This window comes from Nomascus leucogenys, chromosome X (assembly GCF_006542625.1).
Source record: "Nomascus leucogenys isolate Asia chromosome X, Asia_NLE_v1, whole genome shotgun sequence".
NCBI lineage: Eukaryota > Metazoa > Chordata > Mammalia > Primates > Hylobatidae > Nomascus > Nomascus leucogenys.
Genome location: NC_044406.1, coordinates 90,069,543 through 90,088,427, shown reverse-complemented (window position 1 = coordinate 90,088,427; position 18,885 = coordinate 90,069,543). Strand labels below are relative to the sequence as shown.

Below are 18,885 nucleotides of genomic sequence, written 5' to 3'. Positions count from 1 at the left end.
ACACCTCCCTGCAAGCTGAGGGAGCCAGCTCCAGCCTCGGCCAGCCCAGGAAGGGGCTCCCACAGTGCAGCGGTGGGCTGAAGGGCTCCTAAGTGCCACCGAAGTGGGAGCCCAGGCAGAGGAGGTGCTGAGAGGGAGCGAGGGCTGTGAGGGCTGCCAGCAGGCTGTCAGCTCTCACTAGTTTATTCCCTCTCTCTGGCCTGAGACTTTAAGAGCTACATTTCTGGCTCTAATCATTAGGAGTATCCATCTACATTGACTACATTTTGTCTTTAAGAAAATACTTGATTCTTTTCTACTTTCATTACAGTGACACACTAAACTTTGACTTTATATTTTCCTGGTCTGTTTTTAGTATTCTCTCCCTAGGATGGGCTGCAGTTAATTCCAGTCACACGAGTATTTTCAGAACATTCTCTTACTTTGCCCTAACTTAAGTAAACCCCAAATATTGTAAGAGTTTAGAAAAGCTGTGCATAGAGGGGTTCTCATTTCCACTTTGTTTCTCCAGGTCACATCTGAATCATTCCAGACAAGCTCCTATACCTCATTAAGCCTCAGCACCTTCAGGAAGCTGGTGATTCTGAGTTGAGAGTCCCCTTGTGAGGAATACATGGAGAAAAAAAGTAATGTAGCAAGTACAGAGCTTGGGCTACCATAAGCACTCTGAGTCTCTGAGTCTGCAGAGTAAATGAATACAATGTAATGCACTGGAGACGACCAGCAAGCTGAGTTATCCGTGTTTGTTTCAATAAGTATCTGGGTCCTAGGCCTCATGATTGTGATTGTTGCTAACCACCTTTGCAGGAGTGGCTACATCAGAAACATCTTCCTGGGTGGTAGGCTGGCAGGAAACTTTGGGGAGTGGTAAGAACAGAAAGTTAATTCTCCTCTGACTCCTAGGACACTCCTCTCTATGCTTGGGGAAGGAACTTCCTGTAAGCAAGGCTTGAGGCTTGCTCTCACCTTCCTCAGCAGCCCTCCTCAATCTTCTCCAAACTCCCGTCCTCAGGCCACACAGATTCTCCTCAAGAAAGCCCTGTCAGGACATTCGTAAAATGTCACTGCCTTCAGGAAACACCATGGGTGAGTCGGCCAGCATGAGGCTGGAGTCTTAGGTCTCTACAGGGCAAAAGGGACTGAGCCCCCTTCCCCACCTTACCCTAACCCACATGACACCCAGCCAATCTCCCTTTAGATGGGGGTGGGCAGTGGAAAGGGCCCAGGCCTGAGTCTTGTGGCCTTCTCAGGGCCAGGGTTTGAGGTCTGAGGAGGGTCACCTGAGGCAGGGGTTGGTAAAAATTAACATTCCTTGGATGTACACTAGAGGTGGTAGTGGGGCAGGGAATACATCTTTAATCTTCACACTAACCATTCAAGGTAGATTGTATTACCCCCCACCCCCACCCCAGAAATTTCTCAAGGCTAGCTTTATGGCCCAGCATATGACTTATTCTGGAATGTTCCATGTGTACGTTTTCTCTGCAGTGTTCTATGTCATTTAAGCAAACTTATTACTCATGCCATTTAAGTCTTCTCTGTGTAGCTGAATTTTTGTTTGCTAGTTTTATCTGTTACTCAGAGAGGTGTGCTAAATTCCCACATCACAGTGGTTTTAACTATTTCTCTATTACTTAGATCAGTTTTTGCTTTGTATCTAAACATAGATTGGTCCATGTTAAGACATGCATACAAATTTAGAATTTCTTTTTTTTGTATAACTTGAAACTTTATTTTTATTTATTTATTTTTTTTTGAGATGGAGTCTCGCTCTATCGCCCAGGCTGGAGTGCAATGGCGCGATCTCAGCTCACTGCAAGCTCCGCCTCCCGGGTTCACGCCATTCTCCTGCCTCAGCCTCTCCGAGTAGCTGGGACTACAGGCGCCCGCCACCACGCCCGGCTAATTTTTTGTATTTTTAGTAGAGACGGGGTTTCACTGTGGTCTCGATCTCCTGACCTCGTGATCCGCCCGCCTCGGCCTCCCAAAGTGCTGGGATTACAAGCGTGAGCCACCGCGCCTGGCCTTGAAACTTTATTTTTAAAGTATTCTGAAATTTTTTCAATAATTTTAACCACCACCTACTTCCCTTAAGCACACACACAATTTTATCTTACAATTATAAGCCCTATTGCAGTACAAAACAAAAAACAATAATTCTACTAAATTAGCCAGCCAATCAAACTACTTCAGTAAATAATCATGATACAGCCTAGAATCAAAAAATTCTTCTAGTTCTCTTTAAAGATACTTATCGTTTATTTTTTCATAAAACCAAAGTAATTGATTCAACAATACTAACAGTTCTAGCATGCAGCAGACCATCTAATATCTAATGTTTAATCTTCTTTTTTTTTTTTTTTTTTTGAGATGGAGTCTTGCTGTGTTGCCCAGGCTGGAGTGCAGTGGCACAATCTCGGCTCACTGCAAGCTCCGCCCCCCCGGGGTTCACGCCATTCTCCTGCCTCAGCCTCCTGAGTAGCTGGGACTACAGGCGCCCGCCACCATGCCTGGCTAATTTTTTGTATTTTTAGTAGAGACGGGGTTTCACGGTGTTAGCCAGGATGGTCTGGATCTACTGACCTCGTGATCCATCCGTCTCGGCCTCCCAAAGTGCTGGGATTACAGGCATGAGCCACCGTGCCCAGCCTAATCTTAACATGTATATTTTCATTCCTATAAAGGTTCTTTAAGAAGCTTGCAATGATAATAAAGGTAAATAAGTACAGTTGTCCCTTGGTATCCACGGGGTATTGGTTCCAGGACCCCCCCACCCCGCCTACCCACAGATACCAAAAATCCAAGTATACTCAAGTCCCTTACATAAAATGGCATATTTGCATATAACCAGTGCACATCCTCCTGCATACTTTATCTCTAGACTAATACCTAATGGAATGTAAATGCTATTTAAATAACAGTTATATTGTATTTTTTATTTGTATTATTTTTATATTTTTTTCTCCTAATATTTTTGATCTGCAATTGGTTTAATTCACAGAGGCAGAGTCCGTGGATATGGAGGACCAACTGTGTTTTGTTATAGGTACTTCAAATAGCACTTCAGTACATCTTTGACAAAATTTTTACAATATTCCAACTTTCAATATGAAACAGCTTAAAAAGGCATGGGTCAAAAATAAAGTATAGTAGTATCAGTTAGGCAAATAAAGCCTCATAATCATACAAACACAACACTGTTAGGATTCTCCCTGTTTAGGTTGGGAAAAAGTATATAAAACACTTCCTTCAAATAAAATTACATAAATTGCTTAGAAAAATGCCAAAATCAGTAATTTCAGACATAATAAGGAAAAAACCTTGAACATCATTGGAAAATATAAGCTAGTTATTCCTTGCTTTTGTGTAACAGATGAGTTCTTGAAAAGTTTTGTATTAAGCAAATTCTGTAAACCACTATCTTGCTTGCACTGGAAGAACATATCCCAAGGAAACCTAAGAGAAAGTGTTCTTTAAAGCATGTGATTCTCCTCTGTTTTTGTTGGCTGTCTCTACGTAATAAACAGGCACACTTCTACATCATTGGGTGTTTTACTCAGACTGTCATGTTTCATCTCTGTAAATTAAACCCAAGTTACTTAAAAATGACCTGTGGTAAAAGAAGCAAGCAGGTCACCCCCACCTTCTATCCCTCCCGCCTCCCCCTGCCCCAAAAGGGAGTTCTCAGACTATGATGCAAAATTTACAATTGTTCTTTTATCCATATTCTCAATAGAGGATTTTCCACTATATTTAAGTATGGTAGGATAATTACCCACCTGTTCCTCTTTTCAGCTTAGAAACATAATGGTTAATTCCTTTTATTGCTAGAAAATGTCATTCCTGAAGATTTTATAAACAAAGGCAAAGGTGAAGGACAATTTGTCGTTATGAAATAAGTCCTTTGTAGTTTAGAATATTTCCCAAATCATAACAGTTCTATTTGGAATGATACCCACAACTCTACAAGCATCTTACCCCTCTACAGGAATGACTACCTTACTAATTAAATTAAAAATTTAACAAGGATCAAAATAAAATTATTTAGCATTAGACTCTTGCAAAAATAAAAACTAAAACTAGACCTAGTCATTGCCATTTGATCAAACTTAGAACAGGCTTAAATAGTAGGACCACTCCGTTGAAGAGGCATGAAAAGAAAAGTTTACTAAAATAAATGTTAACGTCTTATGGAGATGAAGATCTCTAGAATAGAGTCTTAAATCTATGACTACTGCTATAATTAATGAGCAAATAAATGACTTGAAATTATTCCTCTGAAAAGATAAAACTGCATACATATTATGAAAAAGACTATGGCACTTGGAAAATATTCCTGGTAAGTAAACATGGTAAATGTATATGGATACATTCTAGCCTCTTGCCTATTTTTAAATTATTTTGAGAAAGATGGCACTCGCTGGGAAAAAAAAAGAAAAAAAAAACCTTAATCACCTGAGGAAGTGAAATTACCACATAGTCCTAAAAATAAATTGCTTTGAAAAGACCAATGAAAAAATACTATAATTTTCTCATCCATTTTCACCTTTAGTGCCTCTGTAGTTCTTTAAATTTCCAAAAAAATTCCAATGCAATTTGAGCCACATGTGGACAAAATTATGCTTTCATATGAAATGTAAGATAAATGAAATATAGCAGGGCTATGTGCTGCAGCTAAAAGCCAATTTTTGCCTCTTGGTCTCTTGAGTATATATAAAAAGAGATGGCATGTCTTAAGGAATAATTCCTTTAAAAAATTAATGTGACTAAATTATTTGTACAGTATCATGAATTTATATTTTTCATTACAGACACAGCATATGTTTACAATATTAAAATGCCTACTTTATAGCATCAAATCATGTTCTTGCCTCTAAAAATTAATTTGTCTGTTTCTAAAACATTGTATTAATTTTCTATGTATTTTACCTCCTTACTACGCAGGACAAACAAATGCCTGTGAAACCATTCAATTTAATGCAGGCCTCTTGATAAAAATGCATTTTAAATAATACAGGCTTTAAAAATAAGATCACCAGAGACCACAGTTGTTAGTGGTTGTGACAGTTTACATAACCGAATCCAAGGCAACCACTTTCTTTTGTGGTCATTCTTTAAATTGAGTAAGTTGATTTCTCTTCCAGTGAGGAGGCTGTCCGAATGTTTTGCCACAAACTGAGCATTCAAATAGTTTCTGCCCTGCATGAATTAGGTAGTGTTTTTCCAGTTTAGATGGAGATCGGAAACTCCTAGCACAAACACTGCATTGGTACAGGAAGACATCATTTTTCTCCTGATGCTCTGAATAACTCAAAAAGGATGGCTTTGCTCTGATTCCAAAAGTACATTAGGAAGACGGGGCTGCCTGGTGCTACCAGGAATAAAATCCTGTGAGTCTGCCTTAACTCCTGACATTTGATCTGACTCTGAGACCTTGTATTTTTGAACACCAGGAGCCTGACATTGTTGGGAATCATTATAGTTAACATTATTAGGTGGATGATTAGAAAGATTGTTCAAGTTTCCAAATTCTACTTGGCAAAGGGATGCATAAGGACTCTTTTCATTATGAATCTGTTCATGTCTTTTTAAGTGAGCTGACTGTCTAAAAGATTTCCTACAAATATTACAGCCAAAAGGCCTCTGTCCAGTATGAATTAAATAGTGTCTTTTTAGTTTGGATACAGAAGGAAATACCTTCTCACATTTGTCACAAGGACATATCTTATGTCTAGTACGTATGTTTTCCCTTGGAAAACATACACTGAAAACAGTGTGAAAAACCACACTGAAGTACCTCACAGTTATTAAAGAATTCCTCACCTGATGAGCCACAGATTGACAAGTCTTTCTTATTCACTGAATTATCAATGCTTAATAAGTTTGCTGTCGTAAGGATACCTTTCATTTTTTTCCCACATTTTGGTTCTGGAACTGCTTTTGCCAAGAAAGTGGCAAAGTCAATGTTTTTTTTCTTTTATTGCCAATTGTTTTATATGTTCCATGTTTGCCAAGAGAACCCACAAATGTTCTTTGGGTTTGTTCAGAGCACGGCTCACCAGAAATACGATCACATTTTTTCAAGAAACTCTTTTTAAATACTTTTTCCCAGATCAAAAGTTATCTAATTTTTTACTCCTAGCACGTTTAAGCTTGGCCAATATTTTTTTAACAATGGTTTTATAGTTGTAGCTTCTTTTGAACCTGCTTGGAATTTTGCCACCTCTAGCAGGAAAACACATGTGTTCATTGAGATTCTGCTGTGATTCAAAACATTTTCACACTTTGGATATTGAAAAGGGACAATATAAATTGAGTGGACATAAAGTGGATTATTCTACTCAGATTCACCAATATCACCATTTTCAAAACCACCCTGATTTGCATTTAACTTATTAGGCAGGGGGCGATATTCTGTACGCCTCTTCTTTAATAAAAGAGCCCCAAAAGCCTTATTCCTAGTATGGATTTGTTTATGCTTCAGAAGTTTGCTTTGAATCTTAAATCCTTTTTGACAAAAACAACATTGAAAAGGTCTTTCTTCTGAATGTGTAAGTTGGTGGATTTTTAAGTGAGGTGACTGTCGAAAAGATTTACTACATGAGACAAATTTAAAAGGCCTCTGACTAGTATGAGTAAGTACATGCCTATCAAGTTTTGACTGTGATGGAAACATCTTGCCACAGATTGCATATGCATGAATATTCTTTCTTCTCTTCATGCTATATGTGGGATCGGACTTAGAGCACGGGTGTAATGTCCATCTTTCCTCTGGTAAAAGTATTATACACTCCATACATTGACTTTTCTTGCTTGGCCTCCAGCAATCTTCTGACCTGTTTAATATTATTCTGATAGGTTTCATTGTGAAGTTGTTGGTGCTTCACAAATGTCTTCAGATTTTTTAAGTGGCGCTGACAAACACTACATTTAAAAGGCAGATTATGAGTTAGTTGATGCCTCTCCAGATGAACTAGTTGTCTAAAGGTTTTATGACACACATCACATTCAAATGGCTTTTGACCAGTATGAATGAGATAGTGCCTAGCTAATTTTGATGGTGTTTCAAAGTGCTTGAAGCAAATATTGCAAATATATGGCCTGTTTCTAGGTAGTTTGTTGGCTACCACACGCTGTTGAATCTTTAGCATTTTTAAATTGTTTTCAGCCATCATATTCTTCAGTGAGATACTCTGATGAGCTGCATAGTGTTCGTACACCAATGTTGCTTCAAGGCTGAAAGCCTGTTGATTTTCTTGTCTTGACTAGTACCATTAAAATGATGTGAGGATTTCATGAAAGCAGGTGAACAAGAAATGAAAGACATTAGCGGAATTGAGGCAGGTCAGACCCTCCCTGGGGTCTCTCCACTTCTCAGTCGGGTTTCTGAAGTCTTCCTCACACACCTGGAGCTGGCAAGGGCCTGGGAGCCACGCACCTCAGGCCCAGGTGCTGTGAAGGCAGTGGGCGCACCTGCTTTCTTATTATCTTCTTGTTGATGTGAACCTTTATCATTATGAGTTCTTTTCTCTAGTATTTCTTAAAGTATATATTTTCTCTTATTAATATGGTTACATAAGCTTTCAGTCAGTGTATAAATGGTATGCATCATGCCATTTTTCTTATTTTCAAATATTCTATATTATTAAATTTTACATGTTTCTTTTCAGGATAATTTGATGGAATTTTTTATCTAGTGTGATACTCTGTGCTTTTTAATTTGGAATACTTAAGTCTAATTTCTTTTAATGAAAATATAGGTATGATTTGGTTTAAATAGACCATATTACTATATATTTATTTTTGCCTGTTTTAAGTTCTTTTTCCACACCTCTCTCCTTTGAAATGATTAATAGTTTTAACTATTAAATTTTTATCTCATTTGGCTAGAAAGTGAAACGTTCTGCCATTGCTGTAGTGTTTATCCTTAGGATTACAATATATATCTTTGCCCTATTACAATCCAGTGTAAATTAGTTCTGCACTGCAATGCAGTGGCGGGATTTCGGCTCACTACAAGCTCTGCCTCCCAGGTCCACGCCATTCTCCTGCCTCAGCCTGCCGAGTAGCTGGGACCACAGGCGCCCGCCACCACGCCCAGCTAATTTTTTTGTATTTTTAGTAGAGATGGGGTTTCATGGTGTTAGCCAGGATGGTCTCGATCTCCTGACCTCGTGATCCGCCCATCTTGGCCTCCCAAAGTGCTGGAATTACAGGCGTGAGCCACCGACGGCTGGCTAATTTTTTTAAAAAATAATTTTGTAGAGGCTGGGCATGGTGGCCAATGCCTGTAATCCCAGCAGTTTGGGAGGCCAAGGTGGGCGGATCACTTGAGGTCTGGAATTTGAGACCAGCCTGGCCTGGAGGTCTGGAATTTGAGTCCCAGGAATAAGGAGAGGGAACAGTGGAGAAGTAGTGTTAGATATGCTTACCAAATCTTTTTTTTTTTTTTTTTTTTTTTTTTTTTTTTTGAGATAGAGTCTTGCTGTCGCCCAGGCTGGAGTGCAGTGACGCGATCTCGGCTCACTGCAGGCTCCACCTCCCGGGTTCACGCCATTCTCTTTTTTTTTTTTTTTTTTTTTTTAGACAGAGTCTCGCTCTGTCGCCCAGGCTGGAGTGCAGTGGTGCGATCTTGGCTCACTGCAAGCTCCACCTCCTGGGCTCACGCCATTCTCCTGCTTCAGCCTCCCGAGTAGCTGGGACTACAGGCTCCCGCCACCACGCCCAGCCAGTTTTTTGTATTTTTAGTAGAGAGGGTGTTTCACCATGTTAGCCAGCATGGTCTCCATCTCCTGACCTCGTGATCCACCTACCTCAGCTTCCCAAAGTGCTGGGATTACAGGCAAGAGCCAACGCGCCCGGCCACGCTTACCACATCTTTTTAAATTCTCTCTTTCACTCTTTTGGTAATTAATTCCATAATTATGTCTCTCCAAGATTCATTCTGGATATTTTCTTCAGCAATGTTTTCATTTATCTGATTCTTCTTTGAGGCAGGGAACTTGCCTTTGACCCTTGAGCCATAATAGCAAACTTTTAGGGTAGATTTTATTATTCTCCAATTAGAGGTGGGAATTGAGGGTTACAGATGATAAGCAATTTGATCCAGGTTACCCAGCCTGAAAAGGGCAGAGCAAGGACTATCATCATAGATTAGTATCACCTAAACCCAAACCCTTTCTACTGTGCTTGTTTTCTCCTTGGCTGTTAATGTTCCCCAACTCTCATCTCCCAGGAGGTGAAACCACAGTGAAGTCTTTCAACTTTTTTTTGGCACTGTGATATATTTCTTTCTAGATTATAAAAATCACCAGCCTGGGCAACACAGAGAGACCCCATCTCTAAAAAAAAAAAAAAAAGTTAACCAGATGTGGTGGCACGTGCCTGTAGTCCCAGCTACTTGGGAGGCTGAGGTGGGAGGATCTCTTGAGCCATAGAGGGCAAGGCTGCAGTGAGCGGTGATCATGCCACTGCACTACAGCCTGCGCAATAGAGCCAGATCCTGACTCTAAATAAATAAATATCAGTGAATTTTTTCATTATCCATTATATTTTCCCAAGATTTTTTTCTGGTATTCTAAGTGTTGATGTGCTGTTCTCAATTTAAGGTCACACTGATCAAGCTGTTCAAAGAAGAGCAAGATCTGGGGATATTTACCAAAGGAGATTTAGCAGTAGGTCTGAACCAGTCAATCCTGGCATGCATTCTTCATCCCATCAGCAGCAAGATGGAGGTGCAGCAATGCATCGTGCCCACATGGACTCTCCAGTAAGATAGTAAGTGACCAGTCAGCATGGCTGGAATGTACCGGCCAGTGAAATACACAACCCTGTAGCTGAATATGTCATTCTTTCCAACTTGACAGAGAAAGGAATGACAGAACTCGATTAATGGTTGAGCAAACTTCATTGTAGCCCTGGTATCAGTGGATCAAATGTGTATAAAAGACTTTCGGAGCATATGTTAACTACCTTTTCTCCACTTGCTCACAGCACTCCCTATGCTATTTCACCCTATAATCGGAAAGGCAGTTTTCGTAAACAAGACCAAACCCATATTAACATGGAGAGAGAGCAAAAACCTCCAGAGAGAAGAATGGAGGGGAACATGCCAGATGTGACCTTAGGGAGCTGGTTCAAGATCACAGTGAGTGTCCTGGCAAAGTGGATCTAATGTTCAGAAGGAGAACAGGGGGAATTGTGTTGGATTTGTGTAGACAGTAGATACTTTTGTAAGAGCAGGAAAGTATGTAATCTGTCCTTTATTACTAGGAGTTAACATCCTAGATCATCTTAAGAGTAAATTCAGAGAAGCAATGTAAGGGGAACAGACTGACTGCAGAGAGAGCAGAAGAGGTCGTTTACAATCAAAGGAGGAAATGAATGCTAAGGAGATAGAGTATCTCCACACCAGATGCTTCAGTTTAGCTCAAACTAAGTGTGTGAGGGGTTGAATTAGTGGGGTCCTTGTCAAAGGGGCAGGCCTGATCTGCCTTAGGTAGACTCTTGTGGGACTTTATAAAAGAAAGCTCATATTAAACATCTTAAATTGATTATTTTAAGAAAACAATTTGAATAGTAAGAAAGGGTATTTAGGAAATCCATGTTTAGTTAGAAATAATAGATATTAGAAATAATGAAAGAAATAATAATGAAATACATAAATTAGCAATAATGGATGTTGTCCTATCTTAAACTATTTTAAAGTCTGAAAGGAACATATTTGGGTCCACTTTTAATGTTTAATTCCACTATGTCAGTCTCCTTTCCTCACTCATTCTTTCTTTCACTCATAGGTTCCCTTCGGCATAAAATACAATGAGAAGTGGCTGCTGAATTTGATTCGGAAAGAATGCAGTGTACCCTTCGTCCCAGTTGAGGTAAGAAAGGACCATGAGGCAGACGAGAGAAAACAGGACAGGTTGGGGGCTGAATGAGCAGAGACTCTGGCCTCATATTCATTTCTCTTGCAACTCTCCCTATAGTTTCACTATGAAAACATGCATGCCAGCTTCTTTGTGGAGAATGCCAGCATCGCCTATGCACTGAAGAATGTCAGTGGCAAGATTTTGGATGAGGATAATGAAAAGGTGTGTGTCAAATGAATGACCAGGGCTAGCATCGAGCAAGAGGGCAGGGCAAGGGTGAGGTCTTGTTTGATCTTGGGGCTCAGAGTTCCTAGTGTTTACTCAGCCCCTCTTGGGTTCTCTGCAGATATCAATCTTTGTCAACCCTGCTGGTATACCCCACTTTGTGCAGAGGGAGCTGAAGTCAGAAAAGGTGGAGCAGATAAAGGTAATACAGACTCATGGCAAGTTGTTCACACAAAGCCAGACCCACTGCTGCTTCCCCACCTATTGCCCCCTTCACCACCTCAACTTCAGAGCCTCTGAAACCCATCTCTAACTCTGCAGCTGGCCATGAACCAACAGTGTGATGTCTCCCAGGAAGCTCTTGATGTCCAGAGACTCCCATTTTACCCAGGTATGGCTGAGAAAGTAATTCTATGGCAGATGAGGGCAGAGGTGTCTGTGTGAGATGGAGACTTATGGTTGGCAACTTGGGGAGGGCTTAGTGCTGATGCTGTACCAGGCAGGTCCCTCTCAGACTTCTGATTTTCTCCTCTCTGCTTTCTGGAGACATGATGAGCCGTGATACTAAAATGGCATCGAATCCTAGAAAGTGCATGGCTGCCTCCTTGCAAGTCCATGAAGAGAACATACCTACGGTGAGGCCTTAGGCTCATGCTGGGATTGAGGGTGAAGGTGGAAGAGATTAGCTAGGAGGCTAATTGGTCTAAGATATCCCCTGTTGGGGGCCTTCACTCTTAATTCTTAATTCATTCCTCACCATAGCTTTTGCCCTTGAACCCAAACAGCAAAAAAGCCTACCAGATGCTTGACATTATGCCAAAGGCCCCCAGCATTAACAAGCTGAATTTCTTGAAAAATAAAATGAGGCGTAATAGATAGTTCTTTGAAGAAAAAGGGGGAGGAGGGTTCATTAGGGTAGTGACAAGAGGCAAGGAAGTGGATTTGTTGGCAAGGGAGGAGACTGAGGGTGCAGGGCCCTCCAGCTGCTTTTTCCTGGGTCTATGTGGTTCTTCTGCATAATTGCAGGTGATGTCTGCAGCGGAGATGGACAAGTGGGAAGGGATGGAGCCAGGAGAGAAGTGTGCGGACAGAAGCCCAATGTGCACGACCTTCTCAGATAACTCCAGCAACATAAAGTCAGTTGTACCCTCTGTCACCACCTGGGGCCCTGACCTGTGTTTGATAGTGCCCTTCTGCAGGAGGAGGCAGCACTGGTCTTCTGGGAGGACCACAGACCCTCTCCTTCCCCCTCGCCCCACTCCTCTCTCTGTGTCACTCATTCATCTGTGCTCAGAGGTCTCCTTTCCTTCCTCTGACATGTTCCCCTTTTCACCTGCTCTGGGATGCGTTTCCCACCTGTCTCCACCCAGCCTCCTCCAGCGTGCCCTCTGTGAGTGTGCTCCAGGAAGCAGGGCTCCCCCACTTCCCCAGGACCAGCAGTATTCAGGTGCTGGTGTCCTGGACCGAGAAGAGTCCTTTAGTCCAGGGCCTCATGCTGAGACAGGCCTTCCTGCCTCCATGCTGAGATGGGGCTTCCCTCCCCTGTCCTGAGAGCGGTTCTCCTTCTCTTGCTCCAAAAAGGTCCCCTCTCCTGTCCTGGGCTGGCATGGGGGCTTCCCTGCCCCATACTGAGGGCTGGGGCCCTGGCCGGCTGCTGTCATGCCATCTCTTCCTCTGGCCAATGCCAGGAGCTGGGCCCTCCTTGGGGAGAAACCTGGGTTTCCTGAGTCAAGGGGCCAGAAGCGGGCCATGTTCCTGAGGCAGGAGTGGAAGGCAGAGGGCAGAGGAGGTTGAGGAGACAGAAGGACAGGCCTCTCAGGGCACTGCCCCTCCTTCCCTCCACACCTCACATCGTCCTGCCTGGGCCCTCAGAGGAGCCCTGGGTAGCCCGAGATGGGTAGCATTCCTCGGTCAAGGCGTCAGCAGAGGGGCACAGGAGTCAGGGACCCTCAGAAGAGAATGCAGTGGTCTGGAGAGGGGGTCCCCAGACTCTGAACCCCATGCTGAGCTGGGGCCTGACTCTTCACTCCTCCCGGGAGAAGGTCTCCTGTCCCCGTGGCTGCTGTTTCCCATGCCCAGCTCAGACTGGGCTCACACAGGTGAGAAAGGCTCCAGCTGCATCCAGTGGGCCCCAGCCCAACAGGCGCATGTTTTTTCCTTTCCTGCCTCGGTCCCCAGGGCCAGCTGGGGCCAGTGAGGGAAAGGGCTGCAGTAGGGGAGCCCTTTTCTTCTCTATTCCCCCCGAACTCCACCACCACGGTAGAGCATCTTTCCCTTCCCTTTGCTTTGCATCCCGTTTCTCCATTGTCTCTCCTCTCATATGTCTCACCTGTCTCTCCCTCCCCTACCTTCACCCCGTTTCTGCCATCATCCCCCTGCCTTACCCTTCCTGCCTCCTGAGCCTGCATCACTCACCTCCCTGTCCCAGAATCCTGGGCCATCCCTAAGAGCTGACCTGGTCTTGGCCAGGGCCAGGCCAGGCAGATTGATGGACAGCCAGTGAGGTAGCAGAGCCCTGGGCTCCCACCCCATTTCCTACTCCCTGTGGAGCCTTCAGTGGGGACTTGGACAAAGGTGAGAGAGGGATGGAGGGAGGGGAAGAAAGTCCTGAAGCCTGGGCTCCCAATGCTGCCCAGGGCTGCAGGGGCAGGAACTTCAGAGTGTAGGTGGACACACTGCACTGTGTCCCTGACGTAGGTGTGATTGCTTCCATGAGGAGGACAGCTCCACAGTTTCACTTACCGTTGTCCATTTTGTTTTGATTTTCGGCAGCTCCATCCTGGAATTGTTCCCCAAATTATTATGCCTGGTAAGTGTATTCCTTGATCATTGACTTTCCTAATTGGGACTGATGCTGCCCTCAACTGCCCCAAACCCTTTTAGATACTGTCCCAGTTACATTTTTGGAGCTAACCCTTAAACCTCAAGGGAGGGGGGGAAGGGGATACAGACTCATGTGGGAACTTGGCAGAGGCTGTGGAGCTTCTTCACACAAGTTCACAACAGGCTTCAGGTGGCAGCAATCCCAACTGTAGTCTTGCCCGTGTAATTTCCACAATGCTTTCACACCTGATTTCTGATCTCACCCTCTCCTGGGTCTATCCTTTTCCGTAATTTTCCGTGTCACCTTCCTACTTTGCACTGTTGATTTCCTCTTGCCTTCCCCAGGATGGCCAGCAGTCACCCAGAGCAACTCTGTGTGGTACTGAAGCACACAAGAGGTTACCAACCTATAAGGTGAGAAGAGAGGATCCAGCAGGGTGGTACATGAGGAAGGGGGGGTACTATCTGTGGTCCTGGGGACTCTTTATTCCAGGGAAGCTTCTTTGGATCTGAGATGTTGAAGAATCTGGTCCTGCAATTCCTACAGCAGTAAGTATCCCTGGGAATCTGAGGCAAGAGAGGGCTAGGTCAGATCAATTTACCCAAGTACAAGTCTGCCTACAGCGAGACTTTCAAGTCTCATTTGGCACCCAGGCCACAGAGATAGCCTGTCCTCACTGGTCTCCAACAGGTATTACTTGATCTATGACTCTGGAGATCGACAGGGTCTCCTTAGTGCTTACCACGATGAGGCCTGCTTCTCCCTGAGCATTCCCTTCAATCCTGAGGACTCAGCCCCGTGAGTATCACCGCTCGGACCCTGGTCCAGGGCCATGTGACTCCCCTGCAGAAAGACACCAGCTCCTGGAGATGCCTGCACTGGCCAGACCACCCACTCCTGCTCCTCTTTTTCTCCTAGGAGCAGCTTGTGCAAGTACTTCAAGGAGAGCAGGAATATAAAAATGCTCAAAGACCCCTGTAAGTGTGTGATGGAGAAGAGTGGGCAGGGTAAGGGGGTGTGACAGGAACAATCACACAATCGGGGTGTGGCAGCCCCCCAAATCCTTGCTTCTCTTCTCCTCTACAGACCTGCGGGGGGAGCTGCTGAAGCACACAAAATGTGATATTGTGGACTCCCTCAGTGCGTTGCCCAAAACTCAGCATGATCTCAGCTCCTTCCTGGTGGACATGTGGTGCCAGACGGTGAGCACCTGCTTCCTCCCTTGGGCAGGCTCAGAGAGCCAGAGGTGGGTAGGAGGTTAAGGGGGATCCTGAGCACCTGAGATCTTCCCTTTCAGGAATGGATGCTCTGCTTTTCTGTCAACGGGGTGTTCAAGGAAGGTGAGTGTCTGCAGAGTCCCTTCCCCAGATCCCCCACTGCTCCCTCCCCCTGGCTGGGCTCCGTCTCAGAACTCCCCCAGCTTCCCTCATTTTGTTCCTTTCCTTCCTTTTGTTCCCTCCGTGTTTTCCCACCCCAACTCTGCCCACAAACCACCCTGATCTGACCTAGGTCCTGCCCATCAGCCTTGCACAGCTCAGGCGTGCGTTAAGCACACAGACTGTGGAGTCTGACAGCTCTCATCCCAGGTCCTTACCCTGAACTTGTGCTAGTTACTTAACCCTTCAGTTTCCTCATTTGCAGAATGGGGCCAATAATAACCCATCTCTTGGGCTACTGTGAAATAGGAATCAAGTGAACTCGTGGTTTTCACAGGGCCCCACACATGATACGGGCCCTATCACTGGGAGCAGATTATTCCTGTTGTTGCCCTCCCCATTCCTACCACATCCGCCGGACTCCAAGTGAACGACTGTCCTGGTCTGTCCCCCTTCTGTATGAGTGTCAAGCAAGACTCTGACTGGGGAACACCGTGTGAGCATGTAAAGCCTGTGCAACTCTAAGGCAATGTTGTTTGTTGTCTTTGAAGTGGAAGGACAGTCTCAGGGTTCTGTTCTCGCCTTCACCCGGACCTTCATTGCTACCCCTGGCAGCAGTTCCAGGTTAGTGCCGTGTTGTGGGTGGGAGCACCCATCCCAGCCTGGGGCCAGTGGTGTGGGAATGTGGTGGTGTAGTCTTCAGGGTGTTCTCAATGTTGTAAAAAACCGACAGTCTAGTCTAATAGTTAAGAGTATGGGCCAGGAGCAGTGGCTCACGCCTGTAATCCCAGTATTTTAGGAAGCTGAAGGTGGAAGGATTGCTTGAGCCCGAGAGTTTGAGACCAGCCTAGGCAACACAGTGAGACCCTGTCTCTACAAAAAAAAAAAAACAAAACAAAACTAAAATTAGCTTGGTGTGGTGGTGTGCATCTATCATCCTGCCATTCAGGAGGTTGAGGTGGAAGGATCTTGAGCCCAGGAGGTTGAGGCTGCAGTGAGCCTAGATCACATCACTGCACTCCAGCCTGAGTGAGACCCTGTATGGAAAAAATTTTTTAAAAATGTGTGGGCTCTGGAGTCAGAGTATGAGTTCTTTCCTGATGCGATACTCACTGTGACTTTGGTTAAGGCATGTGACCTCTTTGTAATTCAGAATCTTCTTTTGAAACTGGTGATTACAGTGTCCACCCCCTTGGGCTATTGTAAAGGGTAAATGTGAGTGTAAAACCATCCTTGGGTTGTAGGTAAACCTACAAAACTGGTGAAGCATGTAGGCAGTCTCTCCAAAGGTGGGCTCTGTGGGAGGGTTAGAGGGTACCAGCCAAAAAGCTAGGAGGGAGGCACAGTAGAGGTATCGAAGAAATCAGGTTGCTGAACAGTAGGAAAAAGATCCTTGTAGGGGGTGGGGAGATGTCCTTGTCTCTGGCTACCTGATGGCCCATTTTTCCTCCAGTCTGTGCATCGTGAATGACAAGCTCTTTGTGCGGGATACCAGCCACCAAGGGACCCAGAGTGCCTTGTTCACCCTAGTGCCCACAGCCTTCTCCAGCTCCGTGACTGCCTTCTCCCAGGAGCAGCAGAAAATGGTGCAGGTTTTCTCTGCCCAGTCTGGGATGAACTACCAGTTGCCTCAGAAGTGAGTGCTGGGCTGGGCGTGGTGGCTCACGCCTGTAATCCCAGCACTTTGGGAGGCCGAGGCGGGTGAATCACGAGGTCAGGAGATCGAGACCATCCTGACTAACATGGTGAAACCCCGTCTCTACTAAAAATAGAAAAAAAAATTAGCTGGGCGTGGTGGCAGGCGCCTGTAGTCCCAGCTACTTGGGAGGCTGAGGCAGGAGAATGGCGTGAACCCAGGAGGCGGAGCTTGCAGTGAGCAGAGATTGCTCTACTGCTCTCCAGCCTGGGCAACAGAGCGAGACTCCGTCTCAAAAAAAAAAAAAAAAAAGAAGTGAGTGCTGGGTGTGTATGGTGATTAGTGATTGGTATGCGCTGGGAGGAGCAGGGGAGTGAATAATGGGAACTTGCAGATAGTTGGCTTTGCGTCTTTATTTCACTCAGTATCATACTGTTGCACATTTCCCTCTTGATACATATTCAGCTACCTAGTTATTTTGAACAGGTGTACAGTACTTCTCTGAATTCTGTCAATCGAGAAAAATGACGAGACAAGTCTCAATCATTTTAGGAGGTTTATTTGCCACAGTTAAGGACATGTGCCTGGGAGACAGGTCTATGCCTTTCAAAGATGATTTTGAGGACTCCAGATTTAAAGGGGAAAGGGTAGGATATTGAGAAGTACACAATTTTCATGTAAGGGGGAGGGTAGGGAAAGATAGTTACTCATGCCTTTGTCTGGCTCAGTGAATCTGCATTTTTTTTATATAAGATGACATAGAGAAAATGGGGCGGGGGAACAATCATATACGCATTTGTGTCTGGTGGATGGGGGATGACTGTACCTGTAAAGATAAGCTATCAATTTACATTGTCATGGTGAAATTTTAACAGGAACACCTTACAGCAAAGATCTTGCAGCTCATGAGGAATTTCCTTGCGGACAAAATATGGGGGAGGCGTGTAGTTTTTCATCTTATAGCCATCTTATTTAGGAACCAAAAGGGGAGGCAGGTTTGCATGACCCAGTTCCCAGCTTGACTTTTACCTTTAGCTTAGTGATTTTGGGACCCCAAGATTTATTTTCCTTTCACAGTTCCGTGGATCCTGTTCCTTTGTTGGTAGACATTTGGCTTTTCAGGGTTGGTAGACATTTGGCTTTTCACAGGGTTCCTTCTGCTGCAATAAATTCCAGAAAACACAGACATGTTTTTGTTGCATAGATTAAGAAATGGCATTGTATTGTCGGAGTGTCTCCACTTGGGTCCTAATGGATGTTACCTGTCCTTCCTTCACCACAGCTGCCTTCATAACAACCTGTGTGACTACGTCAGAGCTCCTCATGTTCTTGCACAGCCCAAGGTGAGGTCTAGGAATTCAGGCCAAGCGAGCAGAGGTTGGGTGGCCTGGGGATGGAACTTGGGCTTCCGGTTCTGCTGATCTCCCAGCTCCCTCCTGCACTTCCTCTTGGCCAAGGGCAAGATCCCAGAGAAGGCCCTCACACAGACTGACCTAGGATCCTGAAAACAGAGCCCTAAGAGGAAATCCTTAAGTGTCATAATCTTCAGCCTCATCATCTTCCCTGTATTTTTGTTCCAATAGATGTATTTCCCTGTGACTGAACCAGGAGATCTGGCTGGGGCTAAGAAGCCGAAACCCAACTCACAGGGCTGACTCTCATCCTTCCAAAGGGGCCAGTTGTTCTGTGCACTTGTCCACCCCTGTTACCCCCAGGATCTCTGTTTCTTTTCACAATAAAGAATGATGTCTTGTTATGTCAAATCCCTGCAAAATCCATTTGAGTCAGGCATTATTGTCTCTGTTCTACGGAAAAGGAAAGGGATATTCAGAGAGAATGAGTAATTCCTGGGAAATCCTAGAGTAAAGTCTCAAATCTTGGACCCACCCTTAGGATAGAGCTGTGCTCCAGAGGGCCATCTGGCTTCCAAGATGGGGAGTGCTCTCTAACCCTGTT

General features: G+C 44.6%; 1 protein-coding gene and 1 pseudogene across 2 annotated transcripts; one reads left to right on the top strand and one right to left on the bottom strand.

Moving 5' to 3' along the window:
• Positions 1-938: 938 nt before the first annotated feature.
• NXF3 (nuclear RNA export factor 3) lies at positions 939-18,692 on the top strand. Of its 2 annotated transcripts, XM_003276489.4 has the most exons (20): positions 939-1,086; positions 9,609-9,777; positions 9,994-10,147; positions 10,797-10,880; positions 10,986-11,090; positions 11,215-11,295; positions 11,415-11,484; positions 11,640-11,728; positions 12,120-12,229; positions 13,866-13,902; positions 14,262-14,330; positions 14,410-14,465; positions 14,608-14,715; positions 14,836-14,894; positions 15,004-15,119; positions 15,215-15,257; positions 15,845-15,917; positions 16,747-16,879; positions 18,212-18,272; positions 18,513-18,692. In XM_003276489.4, the coding sequence occupies exons 1-19, from the start codon at positions 1,059-1,061 to the stop codon at positions 18,221-18,223; spliced, it is 1,596 nt and encodes a 531-aa protein (XP_003276537.1). In that variant the 5' UTR covers positions 939-1,058; the 3' UTR covers positions 18,224-18,272; positions 18,513-18,692. The 2 variants fall into 2 exon arrangements, with proteins under 2 accessions (XP_003276537.1, XP_012354448.1); XM_012498994.2 differs by lacking the exons at positions 18,212-18,272; positions 18,513-18,692 and having other exon boundaries at positions 1,059-1,086; positions 16,747-16,965.
• LOC100604608 lies at positions 5,069-7,175 on the bottom strand (annotated as a pseudogene).
• Positions 18,693-18,885: the final 193 nt, after the last annotated feature.